Source organism: Cupressus sempervirens, chromosome 9 (genome assembly GCF_028749045.1).
Source record: "Cupressus sempervirens isolate cs-2001-9-10 chromosome 9, ASM2874904v1, whole genome shotgun sequence".
NCBI lineage: Eukaryota > Viridiplantae > Streptophyta > Pinopsida > Cupressales > Cupressaceae > Cupressus > Cupressus sempervirens.
In genome coordinates this window covers 692,676,519-692,702,487 of record NC_143126.1, presented here as the reverse complement: position 1 = coordinate 692,702,487, position 25,969 = coordinate 692,676,519, and the positions used below count along the sequence as shown (strand labels likewise).

The following is a 25,969-nucleotide window of genomic DNA, read 5'->3' as shown; positions in this document are numbered from 1 at the left end:
AGCTTCACTATTGGATATTAGTGAGTAATCCTTTGTTCCCTTTGTCTTTATGTTAATGTAGTTGTTATTGTTAGCTTATTGTCTTTTATGTTTGTCACCTTTAGTACTTTTTTTTATTGATAATTCAAATATTTATATTAATTGAAATAAACAGTATACAAAGATTCCAAACAACTTGTGACCATAGCAATGTCATCAAAACCCACCTACTATCACTACCCATTCATAAATGTTTGATTGTCACATTTAGTAATTAGCTTCAAGTCCTAGTTGTCTTATACTTTTTAGTATGTGTACAAAATCACAAGGATCATCATCATTAACTTCCTTAAATCATCATTACCATTTTTTGGAGGCATGCTCACTACCATTATTAGAATTTGAAAATGATTCATAGCCACATCTGGATAGTACTATAACTAAAATTATTTCTTAAATAATCAAAATAAATTTATACTATTTCAGTACCATATTAGTACATATTATATAAATCATATCTATAAAAATATTTTACAAATGTCTTTCAAAATAATCTTTATATATATATATAGACACATTGATTTATGATTTTATATATGTTTAGAAAGGATTTTAAATTAAAAAATATTCTAATTCTCAACAAAATGAAAATATTCTAGTTTTATTTGAGGAAGTTAAAATGATAGAGGATTTCAAGTTTATAAATGAAGCAGTTTGCACCTGCAAATTACATGTTTTCAAGAATAATAATTGGTCATATAAAATGCTTTATTTTGAAATGCAATTTTGTGATCAAGTCTCGGTTTCTATTAAGGTAAGAAAACTGCTATCAGTTGTAAGAAAAATTCAGTAGATCTGGTCTCAGAATTCAAATTATAAATAGTGAAAAGATCGATTTCATAGCTCGTCACATTTTCTCTGATGAGTTTTTACAGAAAAATGGTTGCGACAATAGGCTACCAAATATTCAAGGCGAAAATGGATATTATTATTAGTTCTGGTGCTTGAGCCCAGAAAGAATTAGAAAAGAGAAGTGTTTTAAAATGTCCGCAGAGTCTTCAGATGATTACTTTCTCAGCAGAAAAAGATCTGCGGGAGAACCTATCATGGCACAAGAAATACCAGTAAAATTTGCTTAGCATACTTTGTCAAACACTGAGTGATGATTTTCAAAAAATTGAAAATAGACCAACAAGGATGATATCCAGTACTATTTCCAATTGTTTGATTTACATGATACTCTTTAATGTAGGCAAAAAAATTAAATTTTTTTCTTTGAGAGCTTTTTAGAAATTCTTCCTCGAACAGTATTTAAATTCTGTTTTGGCTGTCTTGATGCTCTTTTTCGCTTCTTTTTCCATTTCTTTCGACCTTTGAGACGTTGCTGCCGAATTTGTGGATCTGCCCAACCCCTTCCCCATTCGCTATTTCCAGATGCTGAGTCTTGCGGTTTCATCGCCTGGAGCATATCACCTTCAGGAAAGAGCCACAGAGAATGATCTCTTGCACTAGTGGAGCTGTAATGAAGATCACATTCTCTTAAAAATTCGAGGCCAAGAACTGTAGGCTCTGGATTTTTTATCGTGAGAGACCTCCCCTGTTTTCTTTGCATTGCTACCTTTATGACAGGAATGAAGAAAATTGAATTAGCAACACCATAGACTCACTATTTCTATTCTATGACAAACAAAATGTGAATGAATCTCAAAGCTATCAGGCACGTGTTCCTTAGAGTGAATTTATCAATGACTAGGTTAATTTGTCAGCAACACAGTAGCTAACACAAGAACTCTTCAAAATAAGCATAATGTACAAAACTAGTTAAGTCAATCAATGCAATACTAAAAGCTGCTATAACAATATTTCTTTAAACTTGGTTTTGATGTCCAAATGGAAGCCCTGAAGAGTTGATCCAAGATCTTAAACTTAAGGCGATAACCATGATACATTGAACTTTTAGGCCATGCTGGGTACAATATAGAGGCTTCCAAAATTGGGATATTACTTAGTTCTCAAGCATATATGATTAATCCTGAAGTAGATATATTTAATTCATGTCCATTCTGATGACATAAATTCTAATAAATTAGGTTGAAGGCCAAAAACTGGATAGAGAAGTCCGCACAATCAGTGCTGTTTACATCTCATCAATTATCGACATGTGAGGCATTCAGCCAGTATGATGATCAGATAAAATAGATAACATCCGTATCACCCTACATGCTGGAGAACGTAGAAGAACTGTATATCCTTTATTAACCCATCTCCCATTAGCAAGCAAAAATACAACTTGAAAATTAATTGTTCCTCTCATTCACATCACACCTGGTGGAAGTCTTGCTTATCATTTGCATATAATGTGCCAAAATAAATACAAGCATCTATTGATATCTACCATGCCAAGCAATATCTTCACTGCTCTGCAGCTTTGTTTATTTTTTCTACCCTATTTCAAAACCCCTCAGCACTCAATGGGCTTGTGCAATAAATACACTGAGTATGAAGTAGTATAAATTCAAGGAGACATGGGATTATATATGGTAGATATAGATCTTTATTAGTGTTGAGGTTCATTCGCATGCTGTAGCCTTCATAAGCACAAGAAGCACACGTACAAAGCGTCAAAGTTCCTGTCTAAAAGGTAGACAGTTTATAGGCAGATATAAGTAGAAAGTCAAAGTTCCTGTCTCAAATGTAGACAGTTTAGGCAGATATAAGCAGAAACATAGATAGATAATGGGGAAACGAGAGATTTTGTGGTGGTGGGGCGGGGAGGGGTGCGGGCGTTGGGGGGTTGGGGGAAGGAGGGGGAGTAAGAAGAGGATTAAGAGTTTGTAGATATGCAAAATTATTATTTATCGAATGTATTGTGGTTTTAGTGGTAGCCTTGTTTAGAAAATTCTATGTTGGAAGTATGGAATTTAGGAGACTTCAAATAAGATGATGCAAATAAATTATTAAAAAATAATAATAATAATAAAAATAATTATATATATATATATATATTTTATTTTTTTTAATTTATTTTTTATTATGCATAAATAATCATTAAAATCAATTTTTAAAGGTAACTTCAGTTTATCTTCTCAATTTACCAACTCTACTTACTACCATTAATTTAGATTTATTTGTGTATAATTGATTGCATTTATCTAACTTAAATTAAAATTAAGAATTTTTTTTCTTTATAATATGATATTAATTATATTATGTCAATATGTTTTTACATAAATATACTTAAGATTTAATACTTTCACATTACAATAAATATTATTAAAAATATTGTACTTTTTATATTGATTAAGTTAAATATATTAAAAGTTTGTAATTAAAAAATGATATATTAATATATATATATTTAAAAAATTTGTAATATATTATTCAAATGTTATTGAAAATTGTAATAAGAAAAATAAAGTTATTGAAAGTCTTTATAAAATGACGGAACAAAAATACATATCCTGGAGGGGGCATTCATAATAAGTCTCAAAGGATAATGTGTGAAAATAATTAGGGAAAAAAAAAAGAATTCCAATTAAACTCTAGATGGGACTAGAGACCCGAATTCCAAACTTCATAGTGGTGCACAGTAAATTGATCCTTTATACCTCACACTAAGACTTCTTTAGCCCCTTTAATCATAAGACAATAAACTTAACATGCCAACTATTATACTAAAAACAGTGCAATGCATAGACCTGAATTCCAAACTTCATAATGGTGCACGGTAAATTGACCCTTTATACCTCACACTAAGACTCCTTCAACCCCTTTACTCATAAGACAATAACCTTAACACGCCAACTATTACACTAAAAACCATGCAATGCATATTTGTGTCTTTTGCATTAGACCTACATAATTATTTTAAGGAAAAACACCTTTTTCTAAGTGTCTTAATCTTACATAAGGTGGTGACACTATGACAACATCATGTGCATGAAAACCATCAATGAGTCAAAACATATTGCCATAGATGAGATCTCTGATTCACAAGATGGACCAAACCCAAACAAAACAATCAGACTCGTTAAAATCTTACCGAGTCGTTTCAAAGTTAGTGAGATCCAATTCATGACAAACAATTTGGAAACCCTGAAACAATTAAGTTTATTACCGCATCCTGTATCCTCTTTATCTTCTTCATGTGTATCTTTTCTTTGGGTCTTGTCCATATTTCATAGTGGTTCATATTGCCTTGTATGTTGGCCTACTTGGATTCTTGGAAGAGTTGTTGTTCCAGACAAACATTAACTTTAGGACTGGCCAAAGCAAGGCTATATCAATGTGGCTCGTCATGGATGGCAGAGACATATTATTGGCTAAACATGTTATTTGGTGGGGATCCTCTTGTACATGGCATTGAAAGACTTTTCCCATTGCCTTGTGATGGTGTGGCTTTTACAAATGCTTATTTCTCATTACAGACAACCCCTGAGAGTAGCTAATTTGTTCTTCTTTTGCTTTCATGAATTCTAATCAGTCATTGATTTAATCATATAGCTCAAGCATCCTTTGAGTCATCGATGTTTGGTAAGGACTCAAACTTGATAGCTAGCCCATGCACTATGGGCTCCAAGTTGTTTAATGCTTTATTACTAGTGGTTATGTTCTCTTTGTGTTGTAATGATCATGCCCTAATTGTGCCTAGGCTTTGAATTATCTTTTTTAAGATGGTGGTTACCTGAATTTAATGATTTCCAGTGCTTTCCTCTTGTCCTTGGCAACATCGTCGGACATGATGTTGGTCTATTTCCATGTACAAAACCAAAGCCAGGCTTTCATAGCTATACAAAGGATATCAAATCTGAGTTAATTGTGAGCATGGGTTGGACGTAAGTCAAGTTTATGTTTATGGACCTGATTTGTAGTTTTTAAAATTCCATTTCAACAAAAGAAACAATGTATGCACAAATGAAATTGCTGAGTTAACATAAACACTTTCAATTTGTCTCATTCCTCAACATTTTGTGTATGTTTTCTAGCTTCCAATCTAGAGATTTTTTCAATCCCAGTTGAAGAACAAGGCCATTTCTTGGATCTCTGCAGCCATTTTGGTTCTCCACTTTTTTTTGAGTTGGCTGTTAATTTCTGAAGTTGAGATGGGGTCGATTGGTTCTGTAATTACAGTCAACTTGGCATGGTAGATTCTCAAAAATTGGTCTAATTCTTTATGCCACCTATGGGGTTTGCCCACTAACATGAACAAGTCTGTCTAAAGATTCATTCTCTAACTTGTGGTCTTTTTTCAAACTTTGTGCTGCATATGGTTTCATTCTCTCATTAGTTGTGAATTCTGTTATATAATACTTTCTAAATGTGAATAGGTCCAACTCTTCAGATGGTTCGGAATTACAAAATACTGGTCGTGTTTGCTAATGGATTGCCCAGATAAACAACAATAAAGAAGAGCAAAAAATAGGAACAAAGGACACAAAACATTTATCCTGGGAAAACCCAACCACACCATAAAAGAATCTCTTTTATTGATAATAAAATGTTCAAGCAACACTTTTCACTTGATGCGATATATATAAAGAATAGAGAAACTCTTCATTACACAATTGAATGTCTCTTCATTTTCCAAATAAAGGAACTCTTCAAATTTCCATACGCATGCCTCTTCGCATGATGCATGACATGTCTCTTTATATGATATTATTTCAAATATTATTACAAATGTCTTCTTCCGCTAAAGATGACTATAACGGTAATAATGTTATTTCATAAAATTAGAGATAAAGATCTTTATCACAACTACAATCTTCAACACTCCCTCTTAGCAAGAGAGAGATCTTTAGTATGGCATGCTTACACAACTACAACCAAAGATGTCAATATCACATGTTATCTCAGCATAACATAATCCACCATAATTACTTCATAAGCACATAAAATTATAGTCATGGAGTCTTACACATGACTTCCACCATGCCTACTCGTAGAGGGTGGTCCACCATACCTACTTGCAAAGGGTGGAACAGGGGCTTTCAGCTCAAACTTCTCCCAGACAAGAATACATTTCCACCAAGTCTACTCATAGAGAGTGGTCCACTATAAATACTTGTAGAGGGTGGAACTGGGGGCTTTCACCTCCAGCTTCTCCCAGAGAAGAATGCATTTCCACCATGCCTACTCGTAGAGGGTGGTCCACCATACCTACTTGCATGGACAAGTCTGTCTAAAGATTCATTCTCTAACTTGTGGCCTTTTTTCAAACTTTCTGCTGCATTTGGTGTCATTCTCTCATTAGTTTCCAATTTTGTTATACAATACATTCTAAATGTGGATAGGTCCAAGTGTTCAGATGGTTCTACTTCTCACATACTTTCATTGTGTGAACAATTTAGGGAATTGGTATTAAAAAATAATGGCCGTGTTTGTTAATGTTTTCCCCAAATAAACAACAGTGGAGAAAAACAAAAAATAGGAACAAATGACACAAAACATTGATCTTGAGAAAACCCTTCCACTTGAAGGGAAAAACCCAGCTACACCTAAAAAACATCTATTTTATTGATAATAAAATATTCAAGTACAATGCTTTTCGCTTGATGCAATATATATAAAGAATAGAGGGACTCTTCATTACACAACTGAAGGTCTCTTCATTTTCCACATAAAGAAAATTTTCAAGTTTCCATATGCATGCCTCTTTGCATGATGCATGACATGTCTCTTTATATGATATTATTTCAAATATTATTACAAATGTCTTCTTCAGCTAAAGATGACCAGAACGGTTGTAATGTTATTTCATAAGATCAGAGATAAAGATCTTTATTGCAGCTACAACCTTCAAAATTCCCTTTTAGCAAGAGAGAGATCTATAGCATGGCATGCTTACACAACTCCAACCAAATATCTCAATACCACATATATTCTCATAATTACATGTTATCTCAGCATAACATAGTTCACCATAATTACCTCATAAGCACTTAAAATTATAGTCATGGAGTCATGCACATGACTTCCACCATGCCTAGTCGCAAAGGGAGGTCCACCATACCTACTTGCAAAGGGTGGAATAGAGGCTTTCAGCTCAAACTTCTCCTAGAGAAGAATGCATTTCCACCATGCCTACTCATAGAGGGTGGTCCACCATACCTACTCGCTGAGGGCGGAACATGGGCTTTCACCTCAAACTTCTCCTAGAGAAGAATGCATTTCCACCATGCTTGCTCGCAAAGGGTGGTCCACCATACCTACTCGTAGAGGGCGGTCCACCATACCTATTCGCAGAGGGTGGAACGAGGACTTCCACCTTAAACTTTTTACAAAAAAGAATGCATTTCCACCATGCCTACTCGCAGAGGGTGGTCCACCATACCTACTCATAGAGGGTGGAACGGGGGCTTTCACCTCAAACTTCTCCCAAAGAATAATGCATTTCATTATGTATAAGGATCGAGACTCTTTCTTGGCATAGATTCCCTCTCAGCATGGACAACTTGATCACCATAATAAGTGACGAGAGAAATTTATGTTTTAAATTATAACATTATTTTAGCCTTCATACTCACTTCCATGTCCACTTTAATATACTATTTTCCCATTTTACATTGCATATATCTCTATATACGTAAGTAATATTTATTTTAGTTGTTAGACAAAATATATGAATAATTAATATTTGATTGTATTTACTAACATCTATAATGGCAAGATAATTAATATTCATGTGAAGGAGAATTAGAACATAAAATATCTTATTACCTATTGTTACTATTATGGCAAACTTATGGTTGGTAAAAAAATGGGGTTTGTTGTAGAGATTCAAACACAAAATCTCCCTTATTCTATTTTATCTTATAACAATTGGGCCGTGCATTTTTTTTGGTAAGTAAAATATATCATTTTGTATTTAACCAAAATCTTTCCCGCTATTAACAAATGAGAGGCCCCATGATTTCAAGCATTCAACTCTTATCAATGTTGCATGCCTATCAATATGCCACACCCATCACTTGGTACACCAAATAATTTTGTTTGTTACAGGGTACAAGCTAGGCGAGAATCCTATTATAGGGAAATTAGATGGTGGTGACATGCAACATCAACCTCCCATTTGTAGCAAGAACTTTTCAACCAATATATTTTGCGCGGTTTTTGGAGACTGTAATAACTATCCTTGCTGGCTGTTGACCTCCATGTTTCTTCCTTCACCCAATGCATGGATGGTTTTGCACTTGTTTGATTATTTTCCATTAGAGATATCGTGTGCTACATAATGGAAAAAAATTGTAGAACTATTTTCATCTTCCTCATGTAACCGCCAAAATTATTGTTTTGCATTTGTGGCTACCTTCCAACTCAATGTAACTATGTAGTTATAGGCTACGCATATATAAGAAGCCTAATGCAAACTCGAGAATATAATTTGACATATAAAATAATAATTGTGCTGATCACTCGAGTGTAGCCATCATTTTGCATTCCACCAGCTGATGGACTAAAGAGGGGGCCCACTTCTTGGAATGTCTGGTGTGTTTTCTTTAATTTATTTTACTATGGTGTGTTTGAGTTTTCATAGCATAATGTTTCGTTTGAATTAATAGTTGAGTTTGGTTATTGTTTCTCTATTTTGTAATCTGATTAGCATTGTCATCGTAATTGATTAATATGGTTACTAACGTTCTATCATATTTTCACTCATTTATTAGAAATGACTCATATTGTAAATTTCTTATCTCGAATTTGCTTAGGAAATCATCGTTTTATTATGCACATTATTAATAGTCCAATTTCCTATCACACTGTCATGAAGAGACAAACCAAAAAGTCAAATCAGATTTGTATTTAGGAAATTGTTGTATTAGATCAGTTGTTCATGCATGATGTTCTTTTATTGCTTATAGGTTAGTTTTCTTTGAACTCGTGAGTTTGATTTCTAAAATTATCATAGTTGGTATTGTTATTGTTGCTAGAAGATATTTTTGTTTCTGATGTTTTTGTCTCCAAGAAGTGACAATTCCTGTTGCTAGGATTTATTTGGTTTTCCATAGGTTTACTTTTGCGTGTTCTAGCTACATTCATAATCACTCAACTCACAACTAACACCCCTTGATAGCATATTGCTCGGACACCTTTCACAAACTTACATCCCCGGATTGACACATAGACCATACTGAATTCATTATTAAGTATTAATTCCTTCTCATTATTTGCCCCAGTGTTGGCCTATCACTAAGATAGTCGATGTAACCTCCTTTTGAAGCTAAACATCTCCCTCTGTGCCTTTTTCTTTTAATCATCAATCCCATGATTTCAACCAGTGTTCTCTTGTTCATCTATCTCTCAACAAGTTATTGTTACTTCATGCATCCTGCAACCAGAAGAGATTAATAATATCTTTATCAAATGCTATACACTATTCCTAGTAGTATAACAAAAATTCAAGATATATAATCATTTAATTCTTTGAAGTCTAAATCTTAGTATGCACAAAAAGAATTTAATACACAAAACACAACAAGACTTATCTAATCACTCAGTTCGTTTTGCTTTTGAGACTCACTCCCCCAACTTTTCTCACCTTCGTTTGTCTTACCTTCATTTTCTTCGTTGTAAGAAACGATCCTTTACTGCTTCCTAGTGCAAATCCCTTTGCTCCACGCTGATCCGCAACCCCCAACTTTTTTGGCGGACCCTTTTTTCCCCACTGTCCCCCTGTGTCCACCATCCTTGACTTTTACTCCCTTACTGCTCATACTATGGCTCTTTATGATATTCTTGGACAACCTTCTATTCACCCCACCCCGCCTCTTTTCTACCACTGGTTCACCCCCTCTTTCATCTATGAGGCCCTCAGATCCATGAGATGCAACAGAGTAGCGGATGAAGAGGGGTTCCAGGCCGAACTCTTTAAGTTTGGTGCCTTGGTTCTGAGCCCCTGTATTTCTACTCTTTTTAATAGAGTGGTTTGCACTGGTTTCCCAACTTCTTGGTCCAGGCATTTGATTTACCCTATTCACAAGTTTGGTCCTACCTTGGATCCTGGGAATTATAGAACCATTATGATTGGACACACGTTTGCCAAACTTTATGCCATAGCTCTCAATGCTATGTTATCTAGTGAGCTTGACAGGAAAGGGTGTAGAGCTAGAGGTCAGGCTAGTTTCCGAGAAGACTATCAAACCATGGATCACATTTTTACTTTAAGGGCTATTATTGAGGAGGCTAGACACGGATCGATGAAAGTTTACTGTTGCTTTGTTGACTTTTGCAAGGCTTTTGATTGTGTTCCTCGGGTGGCTCTTTTTGAGAGGCTTCGGACGATTGGGATTTCTGAGATGTTAATTACTACTATTATGAGATAATATGAGACTGTGGTGGGTCGATTTAGGACCCCGGAGGGATTCTTAGTTCCGATCCATAGTACCATTAGGGTCAAACAGGGCTGTCCTCTCTCCCCTACTTTGTTTGGTTTATATATTGATGAGATTGAGGACTTCCTTTTGAAGTCATCAATCCCAGATGACGCTTGTTATTTACACCAGATTTTGATCTCCATTCTTCTTTTCGCAGATGATGTGGTTCTTCTTTCCTCTTCTCTAGAGAGTTTACAGAGGCTTCTTGATGGTTTGGCTTCCTTTTGTGATTAGTGACAACGTATGGTTAACCTAGGTAAGACTCGGGTTATGATCTTTAATTGCCTGAAGACTTCTCACCTTCACTTCTTTTTTCAAGGATAGGAGATTGAGATCACTTCCTCATATATGTATTTGAAGGTGAAGTTTTTAGGACCTCTCTTCAGTATGAGGCCAACGATTCAGCCAAGAGTTAGCAGGAGTATGGGTTGTCTTGCTATGCTTGAGAAACAATGTTTCCAACACCACTTTCAAGATACCTCATCCGAGTTATCCCTCTTGGACTCCCTTGTTCGGTTGATGGTTCTTTATAGCTCTGTGGTTTGGGGTCCATCTCTCCTTAGCTCAAACTGGGCCTCAATCGAGCGGGTTCAAACTCTTCTCTTATGGCGCATCATTAGATGCCACAGGTTCACTCCTCATAGTATCATTCTTGCTGAGTTTGGTGCTCATCCTTTCAGTCTTGCTGCCATATTTGATCTGATTTGGTTCCTTCACCGTCTGTGTTGCTTTGCGGATTCGGCTATTGAACATGATAGATACTCCTACTTGGCATATTGTTCTTCTGTCGCTACTGCGAGTTTTGATACTTCTTCTCATGCTCGTTGCTGGTATGCATAGGCATCTTCCTTGCTGAGTTTGATTGGGATATATATTGACCATCTCCCTCCTTATCAATTCTCGCTGAATGCCCCTGCTCATCTTCTCCCCTCCCGACAGGAGTTAAATGAGCACATCAGACTTGATATTTACAGACAATACATTATCACTACCTGGACTAACCCACCAGGTGGGCTGCATCCGAGGATGTTCTATGCAGAGCACTTTTTGGAGATCTGCGATGGGATTATTGCTCATCCTAGTTACCTATCTCGACGGTGGTCTCATGCTCTACGTATCTCTCTAGGGTCCTTCAAATTTGGTTCGCACCTTCTTTGTGCTCAAAAAAACCATCATATTGACAGTGGAGAGTGGATCTATAAGCTACGTACTTTAGCTGAGGTCGAGACAGAGACTCACTTTTTATTCTATTGCCCTATCTATTATGAGATTAGAGGGAGATTTTATTGCCTGTTTCGAGATTGCTTTTCTCTTTTTGACTTCTTCAGTTATTGTGACCAGCGATGTCTTGCACTCTATCTTTAGGAGGCCACTCTGCTCCGTGATAGCACTTTATAGGCAATTCTTCCTCACCGGCATACTTCGACTCAGTTCATTACTGTTTTTTTCACACCCCCATCTCCTTTGCATGGTGTGAAAAGGCCATCTAGTTCTTCTAGTTCTTTTGGTCATTCCAGGTCTGTCAGACCTCGTACCGGGTTCTTACATCAGCGACACTCCTCTATGAGCTCATAGAGACATACCAGACCTTCTATCCACTCACAGTCGTATCCTTTTGTGACTGATTTCTTTTCGCCAAGAAAGGACTCTTAGTCTTTGTCTTGGCCTCTTTCTTTGCATCTCGTTCTGTCTCTCTTCTTCTTCTTTGCTTTAGTTGTATGCTTTTTTCAGATACCGTTTGGTGTTCCTGCTGTTTTCAACTTCTTGGTTGTAACCTTCCAGTCCCATAGACCTTTTGATGGTCTTTTGTTGGACATAAATATTATTATCTTATCTTATCTAATCAAATATCGATGCTAATAGCCATCTCTAAGCTCAAAATCCTAGTAATCACAAGCCTTGGACCTATTAAAATGCTGCAAATTATTTCTGCCCATGTAATAAAATCGCCTTCCTTGGCCAATATTTCCATCCTATCAGCATATGCCAGTGAATCAGCTCCTTCTGACTCACACTGTCACATAGTTTCTTCATCTCAATTGCATTGACCCGAATGATAAATTCAGAAAAAATATGTCTATATGCATTAGTTCTACAAGTCACAATAGCATCTTCCCTTTCCTTACTTGCCTCTATCAATCTACAAATCTTCCTGGTAACTCTTTGCAATTTATCTATTTAACTTAACAAAGAAAGCAAAACCAGACCTTGTTTTGTGCAAAAACAATAGTTTAGGAATGCAAAAATTCAAGCTAGTGACCTCTAGTTTCACCATGCCCCAACTAAACAAGGCACCACATATAGATTACATAATTTCTGTCAAGCTATAAAATTGATGGTTACCCGAGCTTGAAATGTCCCATTGTCTTTTTTGTGTCAGTTAACAGACAAAAGCTTTGCACAAAGCAACTTTCTGTTCAACTTCTTCTCATAAACTTTATCAAGTTTTCCATCTCTCCATGTTTTCTCCACACAAAAGAATGACTAACACAATGCCCAACCTTCCATGACCAAAGAACAGATAGAGAACCGCACAAAGGTGACCTTTCATTTTAAAAACTGGTGACTCTTCAATAAATAGTAGTTACATCAACAGAAGGCAAGGCCACATACACCAAGGATTACAAAAAGACATGAAGGAATAAGATTCTTTGAATACCAATAGTCACATATCACCCTTCAGACAATGAGCATATGTAAGACAATTGTGGACAATAAGGGAAGACAACCAACATAGAACAAAAATCTTCAAGAGAATATCACATACGACATAGACAATCAGATAAGATGGGGCCCTTCACATAGATGAGAGGATCCATATTAAACAAGTGACAAAACTTCAAGAGTCAACTCTTATGAATGAAGGCAATACAAAATTTCTTATTGAGTGAACAAGAGATAGAACTGAAAATAGCAACCAGAAAATCACATAGAATACATGGCAATTCAACTTCCCTTTTTAATATCTTCAACACCTCTGTTATTCTGGGGCTTGATCTTAGATCAGGATAAGAGCACAACAGTCCCACCAACATCACCAACTTGATTCCTTTTTCGATTAAATATCCTCCATACACATCCCAAACCCAATCCACCAATCTGAAATTATGTTCAACAAGTGTGCAGTCAACGGGATGCCTTCCACAAGCAATTTCCAACATAACCGCTCCAAAATTGTACATGCCCACCTCTGGACTGTCTTTCCTAGTTATATAGCATTTGGGAGCTAAAAACCCCATCGTACTTGCCACCCCGGTTGTATGGGAAGTTGTTTTGTCATGCTCCACCAAACTTGCCAATCCAAAATCCCCCAACTTGGCATTCAAATAGGAATCCAATATTACATTGCTGCCCTTGATGCCTCTGTGAATAATACACTTCAAATTAAGAGAAAAAGTAGGAGAAATTGAAAGACATGGAGATTTTTGTAATGCAAATATTACGAACACATGAACATGAACTGCTCCCGATAAAACAAAAAAATTGTAGTGAATACAAATAGTCCCAAGGAAATATGAAGTAGAAGAACAAATGAAGTGATCTAGAAAATTGTCGACTCATCAACACAAATATTAATGAACCAAAAATGATATCAAGAATAGACACAATAATAAATTGTAAAAACCCTTTGCCTGCTATAACTCTATAACACCAATTTCTTTTACTGAATTAATAGTTTGGCAATGTTTATGTAAAGTTTCTGCAAATTCTATATGTTTAGATCGGAGATAATACCTTTAGGATTTGTTGCTGTTCTAATCTTCTTCTTCTAAATGTAGAAGGTAATTTTCAGAATATTTAATGCTATTCTGAAACTTGTTTGTCTCTGCAATAACTCGTATAGGGCAGTATTGTTTTAAGAAGCAGACTTCAATTTATTGTGTGTTCTTAAACTACAATAACATCCACCTATTATACCATGACCAAAGGGCATGCCCCTCAAAGGGATACAACCCTCTCTAGGTTGGTCCATACTACACTCATAGAAATCAACGTCCATGAAGTAGATAACATAACTATTAGTTATAGTTAGTGCATAACATGTTTATTTCCCAAGGATCGCCACCCATCCTATTTGCAAAGTGTATAGTATATAATGCTTTCGAATGGTATGCAAGGGGAGAAGATTAAGGTGCGGTCTGCACTCTTAGACCAGCATGATATCACTGTTATAAATTTAACACTCCCTCTTAACTTGATAATCATACTGAGAGATAACATATCTAGTCTCATCAATTACGATGAATAAGCATAGATTGATACTCTATATCTATCTGAATCTTCTGAGTAAATGGTATCATGGAACACATGATAGTCATATAACCATCTCGTGATATGACTCATCACTTATACTACTGATGTCAGTATTGCATGTAATGCAATACACACAGGGTAAAATCCAAAGAATGATTAAATTCTTCATTTATCCAGGTTGTGACTCATAGGAACTGGTGATCCTATATCACAACTTGATCTTGAGTTAAGATCTACTAAAACACAAGATAAAGTCTGAAGAATAAATTCTTCCTTTATCCAAATTGTGATTCATAGGCATAAAAATGCTTGTCACAAATGATCTTGAAGTCACCTAGATCTAACAATAGTTCTATACTGTTCAACACATTATTTGAGAGATCGTCATCTCTCATAATGTCTTTTATACAAGTATTCATTACCTCAGAGATCGTCATCTCTAAAATAATGAATACAAATGGTGGAGCCCATAACAGTCAATACCTTGACAATAAAATCATTTTATTAATAATTTAAAGAATACAAATGAATTACAATTCAACCATACCAAGTCTTTTCCTGAAGTGATCTATCTTCACTCTAGAGAGAGGTTTGGTGAGAATATCTGTTGTTTGATCTGCAATACAAATGTATTTTGATTTTCTAGTATTCCTGTCTACCATATCTCTTACATAATGGTAAGGAATTTTGATATGCTTGGACCTGTCATGAAAAATTGCATTCACCGAAAGCTTGATGGAACTCTGATTATCACAATGAATAATTGTAGGATTCATGGCTTGGCCAAATAATCCCACAAGTGACTTTCTAAGACAAACTGCTTCTCGAGAGGCCATTGCTGCTGCAATGTATTTGACTTTTGTGGAACTTTGTGCAATTGAAGACTGATTTCTACATATTCATGATATCATTATTGATCCTAAATTGAAACAACATCTTGAAGTACATTTTTTGTCTTTAACACTTCCACCCCAATCCGAGTCAATGAATCCATGCAAATCTAAGTCAACTTTCTCATATTTGAGCCCAAGATTAAGAGTGCCTTGTAAGTATCTCATAATGTGTTTGACTGCAACTAAGTGAATCTCCTTTGGCTCACACATAAACTGACTTAAGACATTAACAACATAGCAAATATTAGGTCTTGTATTTAGCAAGTACATAAGGGACCCAATCATCTGTCTGTAGAGAGTAGAATCTATGGAAGGTGGTTTTGCTATTGCTTCTTTAAGTTTATGTAGATTGCTCTCCATTGGAGAAGACATAGACTTGCAATTCCACATTTCAAATCTCTTCAAAATATCTAATGTATACTTCCCTTGATTAAGTATAATGCTATCAGAATTCTGTCGTACTTCCACTCCTAGGAAGTAATGAAGGAGTCCCAAGTCTTTCATCTCGAATTCTCTAATTAGATCTTTCTTGCATTGATCTATGAGATGATCATCACCTGTTATTAGTAAATCACCAACATACTGTATCAGAATTACCATATCATCTTTATCCCATTTATAATATAAATTTGGATCAGCTTCATTTTTGGAGAATCCTAAGCCGGTGAGATAGTTATCAATTCTTTCATACCAAGCCCTTGGAGCTTGTTTAAGCCCCATAGAGAGGTTTCTTGAGCCCGCAAACAAAAACGTTAGGATCATGAGTTTCAAATCCTTTAAGTTGCTCCAAATATACCTCTTCTGTAATCTTTTCATTCAAGAATGTTGTTTTTACATCCATTTGACATAGTTTCCATCCCTTTGATGTTGCAATAGCTAGAACTGCTCTTACAGAGGTGTATTTAGCAATAGAAGCAAAGGTTTCTTCATAATCAATCCCTTCTTTCTGTGAGAATCCCTTGACTACAAATCCGACTTTATATTTTTCAATGCTACTGTTAGCAACATGCTTTATTTTAAATATCCACTTGGAAGAAACAATAGAATTTCTTTCAGGTCTTGGAACAATTTCCCAAACATCATTCTTCATAATAGATTGGTATTCTTCTGTCATAGCTTCTTTCCAAGCCGTATGTTTAATAGCATTTGAAGTATTGGTTGGTTCTGATTTAGACAAATCATTCATGTTTGATGTATATCTAGAAAATCTTTAGAAAATCTTTTGGGCCTTTTGCTTTCTTTGGCTGTTCTAGAAGGTGCAACAAAGTCTTGTGCTTCCTCTACTATTTTAATGGCCCAAAGTGGTCTTTTCTTTGAATTTTGAGTTTCTCCAAGATTAAGGTTTTGAATTTCATCTTGAATTTCTTCCATGCTCTCCCTCTGAGACTCAGATTCAGTATTTCTTTCAAAACTAGGTAAAGGAGAGGGTTCTTCAGAACTTAGGGCTCTTTTGAATGCTAAATCTTCTTCAAAAATTATATCCCTACTTAGTTCAATATTTTTCTATTTAAGTATGAAAATCCTATATGCTTTAGATGTTTCACTATACCCTACAAAAATACCTTTCCTCCCAGAGGGTTCTAACTTAGTTCTTTTTTTTTTTGAAACATGGATATATACAGAGCACCCAAAAATATTAAGATGACTTATATTAGGTTTAACCTTAGTAAAGACTTCTTCAAGAGTTTTATCTCTAAGATAGGAGTGAGGGCTTTTGTTTTGAATATAGACATCAGTAGAAGAGGCTTCTGCCCAAAGATAATATTCTAGATTTTGATCAAATATCATAGCTCTAGCAACTTCTATAATTGTTCTACTCTTCCTTTTTGCTACCCCATTTTGTCGTGGGTTATAAGGAACGATATACTCCCTCTTAATTCCAGTTTCTTTACAAAACCTTTTAAACAAATCTGAGGTGTATTCCCCTCCATTATCAGTTCTAAGAGTTTTAATTTTATGTCCTGATAAGTTTTCAGTTAAGGTTTTAAATTCTTTAAATCTCTTTAGGATTTCTTCTGATTCTTTGCATTTTAAGAAGTAAATCCAAGTTTCCCTACAGAAGTCATCTATGAACAGAATATAGTACCAGAATTCTCCAAGAAAAGGAGCATACATAGGTCCACATAAATCTGAATGGATTCATTCCAAAACATTGTTAGTTTTTCTAGTGCTATCATGAAATGAACTTTTGATGTTCTTACCCAGAGCGCATCCTTTGCATATGCTTGAGTGATCTTTATTCAGTTTAGGTAAACTAATAACCATCTTCTCCATGGTTGATAAAGTTTTGAAATTTAGATGTCCAAATTTTCTGTGCCGTATTTCATTTATGTCTACAGCTTCATGAATTAAGGCTTGAATAGGTCGACTAGGTTCTGAATTTAATTTATACAAATACTCTTTTCTTTGACCAATCAATTTTGCTTTCTGAATTGGAGAGTTCTTAGCCCAAGGTATGACTTTACCGTCCATGAATGCAACATTATGTCCATCATCTTCAAGTGTTGTAACCGAGATTAGAATCTTTTTTCTTCTTGGTACATAGAGTACTCCTTTGAGAAGTAGAGAACTACTTGACTTTAGTTTCAAGGTGCAATTTCTAATTCCTTTGATGGAATGTGCTGAATTATCACCGATGGTGACTTCGCCATTAACCTTTTCTGACATAGAGTCTAATGCTTCTTTGTATCTTGTAATATGTCGAGATGATCCACTATCAGTTACCCACGCTTTACTTGAGATTTCATTTGATAGTGCCGAATACAATACGTGATTCTTAGGATCATAGTTATCTTCTTCTCTAGTGATGTTTGTACAGTTCACTTGTTTAGAATTCTCAAGGCAATTAGATCTATAGTGTCCAAACTTTTCACATCTAAAACATTTTATTTTGGATAGATCTTTCTTAAGTTTATCATTATTTTGATTACCTCTTTTCTTTTTGAAATGCCTGTTTTTTCCTTTATAGGAATTTGTATTAAGAACATGAATTTTTTCATCCTCCGTTTTCAGTTTTCCTCCTTCCTTTAGTTTTTTGGATTCTTTCTGAAGATAGTCTCCCTTAAGTCTATTGAAATCAGGAAGATTATCTCTGGCACTTACTCCTTGTGCGAATGTTTCCCATGAATCTGGTAATCCACCTATAACCATTAGTGTTAGTTCTGTATCATTAATGATAGTTCTTATACTTGAAAGTTCATCTCTTAGGCTGGCAACCCTTAGGAAGTAAGAATTCGTCGATTCTCCCTTTTTTATTTGTATGTGATTTAGTTGCCTTTTTAGTGCGAGAACTTCAGTTGCATTGTTAACCTCATATGCATTTAGTAATGCATTTATCATATTAAATGCTACTTGAAGTTTCATTAGCATGGGTACTATATCATTTTTCACTCCATCTAATATGATCTAAATGACTTTCCTATTTCCTTTACTCCAGATAGATTTATGAGGTTCAACAGTAGGTTGTCTGGATTCTGAATCAACTTCATTTTTCCAAAGAATCATCATGATTCTAAATTTCCAAGCATCAAAGTGTTCTTTCCCATTAAACCCATCCTTGGGTCTGATTGTGTATGCCATTGAAGATAGGAGAATGATGCTAGATATATATCAAGTTTGATTATTTAATTTGCAAAGCTTAGGTTCGACTACAAGAGCTCTCATACCATGTAAAGTTTCTACAAATTCTATATGTTCAAATCTGAAATAATACCTTTAGGATTTGTTGCTGTTCTGATCTTCTTCTTCTAAATGTAGAAGGTAATTTTCAGAATATTTAATGCTATTCTGAAACTTGTTTGTCTCTGCAATAACTCATATAGGGTAGTATTGTTTTAAGAAGCAGACTTCTATGTATTGTGTGTTCTTAAACTACAATAACACCCACCTATTATACCATGACCAAAGGGCATGTCCCTCAAAGGGACATATGACCCTCTCTAGGTCGGCCCATACTACACTTATAGAAATTGGTGTCCATGAAAGAGATAACATAAATATTAACTAACATAACTATTAGTTATAGTTAGTGCATAACATGTTTATTTCCCAAGGATCGCCGCCCATCCTATTTGCAAAGTGTATAGTATATAATGCTTTTGAATGGTATGCAAGGGGAGAAGATTAAGGTGCGCTGCACTCTTAGACCAGGATGATATCACTACTATAAATTTAACAGCTTAAATATTTTCTAATTTATTCAGTATTTCCCAAGTTTGATATGTAGTAGAAATTACAAGAATTTTGAAATGAGAATGTAAAATCAGATTGTAATTGTAAGGAAATTCTGTATTTTATTTTAAAAACCTCAAATCAGAATTACATATATTAATATTGGTACTTGGATTGCAGTCAAATGTGCCTAGCCATGCCACCAAAACATCTTCCCTTTACTGCTAGTTCCAGCCACAAGTCATGAATACCCTTGCCGTCCACAAGTGTGTAGATTGCTGGGCACGTGTAAGGGGCTGTTGCTTGATGTGACTCCTTCTATACCTTAGTACAGCTGCCTTTATGTAACCTAGGCTCCAACAAATGTGACGTGGCCTCCCACAGCTGTTCCAATGCAAAACGCAAGGAGTATGCAATGTTACTGCCGTATAGTCTCTTCCTTCACCACGTTTGCCAATATGCAGACTTCCAGAACAAATTCAAACAACAATGTAACCTTCCACAATTCAGCAATTAAACACTCTTAGATATCTCCAAGCCACAATAGACACAATAGGAGAATGTTGGCCAATTGTATACTTTAGTACAATTGCCAAAAACTTCTCAGACGAGACCCTTATACTTCAGCAAGGGCTCACAAGTTAGAAATTAGGAAGAAGTCATAAAGGCACAAAAATAAAATATATTTTCAAGCATACTTTTCTCAACACAATGAGCTCTCATTTATAATCTTTCGTTGGCCAAAGTTTCCTAAATAACTCCACCTTAGAAATTGTGTTTCTCAAAAGAACTCAACACTAGAAACTTTCCAAAATGCTTTTCAGAAATATCTCTTAATGTCATTATTATAATAATATAACATTATTAAGATAATGCAACTCAATGATTGATAAATAAATAAGAGCTCACGCAATTATTACTTTATTAACTGCAGGTGACGACCAACTGCTGAAGCCACCCCCATGCACTATCAAAAATAGAAACTAAAAAATAGACTTACTAAAAATAGTAAGTTCACAACTGAGACCCCCAAAACACCCTGTCAGCTCATGAGGGTTGCTATGATGAGCTAACTCCAACAATTGCATAGACCAGCTAAAAAAGGGCACATTACAGTCCTCCATTCCCAAGATTGCTTGTCCTCAAGCAATCCCGACATCATACAAAAACCTCCACCGGGATCCCATAAGAGACAAGTGTATGTCCTTGTCCTCACTAAGCCAATAGAATGCCAAAACCATCAACAAAACCAATAACATGACCTACAACACAGTACCAAGTACCTATGTTGGTGATGTAAAGGTCGGAACATCACTAACAGACAAATCCTTAGGATATTTCAACACACTCTCCTTCATTATGCCTACCCAATCATCTTGCAGATAATCCAACTTAGGCTCAAACCAACTCTGTACCCGGTGCAAATCCTGAACATCTGAGTCAAATACCAACTTATAAATACTCATCATAGTATAAACCCTATGATCAGTATGATCATCTTCATCAACATCCTCATGCTGCTATGATGACTCGTCCTCAATCTCATCAATATAAACCCACATATCACGATTCTCTGCCCCCTTCGGCCTCAACGCTCAAGTATGACCTTTAGAGAAATGTCCCTTGCACCAAAAGCAAAGTGACATCAAAGCTCCCAACTAACTTGCCCTTGTTCGCAATAGCTAGTGGGGACTCCTCACCATCAGGTGGAAGAGAAGAAGATTTCAAAGCGACCTTGTTTCGAGAAGAGGACTCCAAATCCCGCGCCTTCCGCATTGCTGCCTAAAGAGAAGATGGGTCTAATGACTTCACCCATCCACGGAGTGGCTCAGTCAATCCCTCCATGAATAACATCACTCGTTTGCACTCCAAAATATCATAAATCATGACTGAAAGCCTCTGGAACTCACTGATGTAATTCTCCAATCCACCAGATTGCTTCAGCTGAGCCAACTGTCGGAAGTACACTTCCGGACCCTTCCGATCAAATCTCTCGATCAAGTGATCCATGAACTCATGATAGGAAGTGATCTGATCATGTTGCAAAGAAACTGACCCATGGGACCAACAATCATGGGAAGCTCCATCCAGATGCAACACTGCAAATCTGATAGCGTCCACTTCTGACATTGGACGCAAGACCAACTATGTGTCGAACTTATGAATCCAAGCTCGAGTTGTAACTCTCCCAGTACCATCAAAATGCTCGAACGTCATCTTACTGACAACTTGTAAATCAGTTTGTTGAGGTCGTTCTCTCATGTCCCGACCTTGCTTTGGAATGCTCTTGTTTTGAGTCTAGAACCTATCAAAATTCAAATGATCTTTAATAGCCTGTGGTAAAGCATCTCACTCCGTAAAGTGTGTCAGCATGTCATCAGCAAAAGGAGCAGCCTCAGACTCAATACTGACCGCATCCACCTCAGGTCTCAGAAACGTGGGCCTCTGTAGTCTATCATGAGTACTAGTGTGTATGTCAACTTTGTTAGCTAATCCACCACGATCCTCAACTCGAACCTGATTTGCATCTCTATATCTAACACCATCTCGGGTCCTATTCTCGACTTGAGATCTATGAGAACCAACAGAAACATCTCGAGCTCTCCCTCTACTCTGTCCTTGAGGAAGTGTTATTTGCTGCAAAGTATTAGACAACTGTTGGAGTACATCTGTCATTTGCTGTTGCCCGACTACAATATTCCTAAATGCCTGCAGGGCATCTCTATCAACCTCAACATCTGTGGGTTATAGTCCAGTGCCACCAGAACCACCCGGACTACCAACCGAACCAAACCAAATCTTAGGCTCTCCTCTGGGAGGAGAATTACGTCCCCTTCGAGTATAGTGCATACTTGACACAAATCTCCTATTGTCAGCCATGATAAAAAATAATGGATCACATACTAACTACTAGCAACTGATTCAGAGCCCAATTCTTGCAGGAAACCGTTCTGATACCACTGTAAAAACTCTTTGCTGCCTATAACTTTATAAAACCAATTTCTTTTACTGAATTAATAGTTTGGCAATGTTTTAAATATTTTCTAATTTATTCAGTATTTCCCAAGTTTGATATGTAGTAGAAATTACAAGAATTTTGAAATGAGGATGTAAAATCTGTTGTCCTGCATTTTGTCACCTCAAAATGTTGGTAACAACACAACTTTTTCAAGCTAGTTTTGTGTTTCTCTAAGCTTGAATTTGATTTTCAATTGCTTAATGTTGATCGATCAATCCATTCCAATTCGTGTATCAAATCTTTTTATTTAAGGCTTTCGTCAAGTCTTTTTCGTTTTGCTTTTTGTCAAGCCTTTGCTTGATTTTTGAAGCCTTCATCATTCGTTCTTTGTTTTTGAGTTTGCGTTTGTTGGTTTTTTGTCCTTTGGTTTTGCTCGTCATGCCTTTCGCTTTTCCCTTCGATTCGGTCTAACCTAGAGCTCAATCGGAGTTGTCAATCAAGAGATATGCCCATTTTAGTGCCTTAAAAGTGGACCTTTTGGGCGCAACAACACGAATTAAAAATATGAGGTTATATTTTTAATTTGACTTTCACTTTTTGATGAATATAGCTTATATTTACTTTTTGTTATGTTTTCAAGTTACTTTAAATTTTTAACTTAAAGTGACTATAGTGCACTTTATGTTATAATTTTGAGTTGAGTTACTTTTTAATTTTTTACTTAAAGGAACTATATAACTATATAGTTCCAATTTAATTTTTGTCTTTTAAATCAAATGTTTATTTAAATGTTACTTTCTAAATGATGTTTATATGTTATGTTTTAAATATGATAGATAAATATTGTTTATGACCCATTTTGTAACATTTTTATAATTTTAAGTGAATTAAATGACTTAAAAGTTTTCAAAAGTGGACATTTTATATGCAATTACATGTAAAATCCATCAAAAATAGACATTTTACATGTCACTGCATATAAAGATCATTTTGGCAGACTTTTTTCATGTCATTACATCAAAAGTCTATCATAAGTGGACCTTTTTGATGCTATTGCATCAAAAGTGAAGTTTTTGTGCTTTTACATCTAAAAAGTGAGATGCATTTTAAAACATGCATCCTCCCCCAAAGGTCTGATTTTGCTTATGTGCATATTTTAAAACATGGAATAGCACCCAAAAGGTGCGATTTTTGATGAGATACATATTTTAAAACATGTAAGTGATTCAAAAAGGTTCGACTTTGACCAAAAACATGTTTTAATATATGCAATGACACTCAAAAGGTCCGATTTTGAAGAACATATTTTTTCCCTCCAAGAACCCAATTTTGATCATAAGTAGAGATTTTCTCAATGGATTTGCATAAGATTTCTTCTATTCGAGGCGTTTTTGATTGGTAATGAGTTTTCTTGCATTTAAAATGGATTCAACAAGCTAAAAAACGTTTTTGGAAGCTCCCATCTAGTGCACGTTTTTGGAGAAATTAGCATATAAATCCATTTTGGCTCCACGTTTTGAGTCCAAAGCAAATTGATTTGGCTTCTTTTTGGGATTGCATTACATATTAATGCATATTTTGGTGTTTAAACACCAAAACGTTTTGATCTTGCATCTTGGAGAAACACGTTTTTTGCCAAAAACGTCCCAAGCATATGTTCTTCCAAATGTTGGATCTTGAAGTGTTTTTAGGGCATGTTTTGGTATCTTTTACCAACTTCTCCTTGATTGCTGCCTTCTCCCATTCGAATTTGTGAAACTTTGAAAGATTCAAACATTTTTGAAGAATCTTTCAAACATTGGAGCATCTTTTCCCTTCATTTTTAGCACATGTAAGTGGACTCTTTCTTTCTTGCTTTCAATTTATGCTTATCTTGCTGATTTTATGCACGTAATTGCTTGATAATTGCCACTTGCTGAAATCTTTGCCATGGAAAGTTCATTTTTCATTTAAAAATGAACATTTTGTTCTTTTTCATGTTTTTGGTTCTTTCCCAAGGCCCAATTTCAAATTTGAGTGTTGAAGTGTATTGCATATTGGTATGTTCGAATCACTTTCCAAAGGTACATTTTTCTTTGGTGATTTGTGCTTTGTGCTTGCTTGCCGTTTTTCTCCACTTTAGAGAAGTCACAAGTTCTTCCCTAAGAACTTGTTCTTCCTTCACTTCACGCGAAAGCATCATCACGTTCCACTTTCCGTTTTCGTGTCACAACACCTCATCTCTCACTCAACGAATGCGATTACATGTTTTCCATCTCATTCACCATCTTCACATGCATGTAATCTCATTTTCTGCTTCCATTTTCACTCATCTCACTTTTTGCATCCATTTGCACGACACGATTGCACGAAATGCCTTTCGTGTAATTGCATCCAAAAGGTCCGATTTTGATTAAAAGTCACATTTTGAAATGTCAAAAAGATGTCGTTTTCATCTCCCATGTGCTTTGACTTCCCCTTTTCATGAAAAGTGACTATAAAACTCATTATCCCTCATCCATTTTTCATTTCCATCCCTCCATATGCAGTTGCGCCTCCATGAGCAAATACATGTTTCTACATCTTTCCATGCTTTCCATCTCACCCTCCATTCACACTTACATGTGAAGTGCATCCTCCATCCGCATTCACATCCCATCTCACCTTCCATCTCCCGTTACATGTTTCACTTACATGTACTCATTTTTCATGCAATAATGCCTTGAAAACACCAAGTCACTTTTGAAATCAGCAATCTTCATTTGCACGCATTCCCATGCATTCCATCTTCACACATTCTTATTTCATTCTGTTTCATTCCATCTTCCATATTTTCACTTTCATAACACTTCATTCCGCTTTTCGTTCATTTCATTTTCATCCATTGCATATGCATATAATTTCTCCGAGATCATTTTGTTGAATCTACCAAGTCTCCAATTTGTTTCCAAATCTTTGTTGATCACAAATCAACTTGTATGGCAATTCCATCTGATGATGTATTCATGTTTTGAGATTTTTGTGTTGCAATACAAGCACAAGAAATGTCCTCACCGTCAAAATCCAAAAGCAAATTGAAATATCAATATGATAAAGAATTGGCTCATGCAGCTCCTTCATTAGTCATATCTATTCTAGATAATGTGATGGACACAAAGATTGGTCATGTGGACGTGGCTGATTTTCTACAGAGAGTTGAAGCTCCAACTAGTCAAGAAATGAAGTGTATCAAAAGAAGCAACATTCACCCGGTGTTTACATTTCCTAGGGCGGCTATAGAACCTGACTTCATTCTCAGATGTGCACAACTGTTTACTCCAAAGACGCTGACAGCAAGGTTATCATTAGCCTTGATCTTGAGG

General features: G+C 35.7%; 1 protein-coding gene across 5 annotated transcripts in view; it reads right to left on the bottom strand.

The window, feature by feature from the left end:
• Positions 1-846: 846 nt before the first annotated feature.
• Positions 847-25,969, bottom strand: part of RECQSIM (RECQ helicase SIM) — a 380,547-nt gene continuing 355,424 nt past the window's right edge. For all 5 annotated transcript variants that reach the window (XM_089801696.1, XM_089801697.1, XM_089801698.1 and 2 more), the window contains one exon: positions 847-1,597. In XM_089801696.1, coding sequence (XP_089657822.1) covers positions 1,241-1,597 — 357 coding nt within the window. In that variant the 3' untranslated portion in view covers positions 847-1,240. The remainder of the gene's footprint in view (positions 1,598-25,969) is intronic.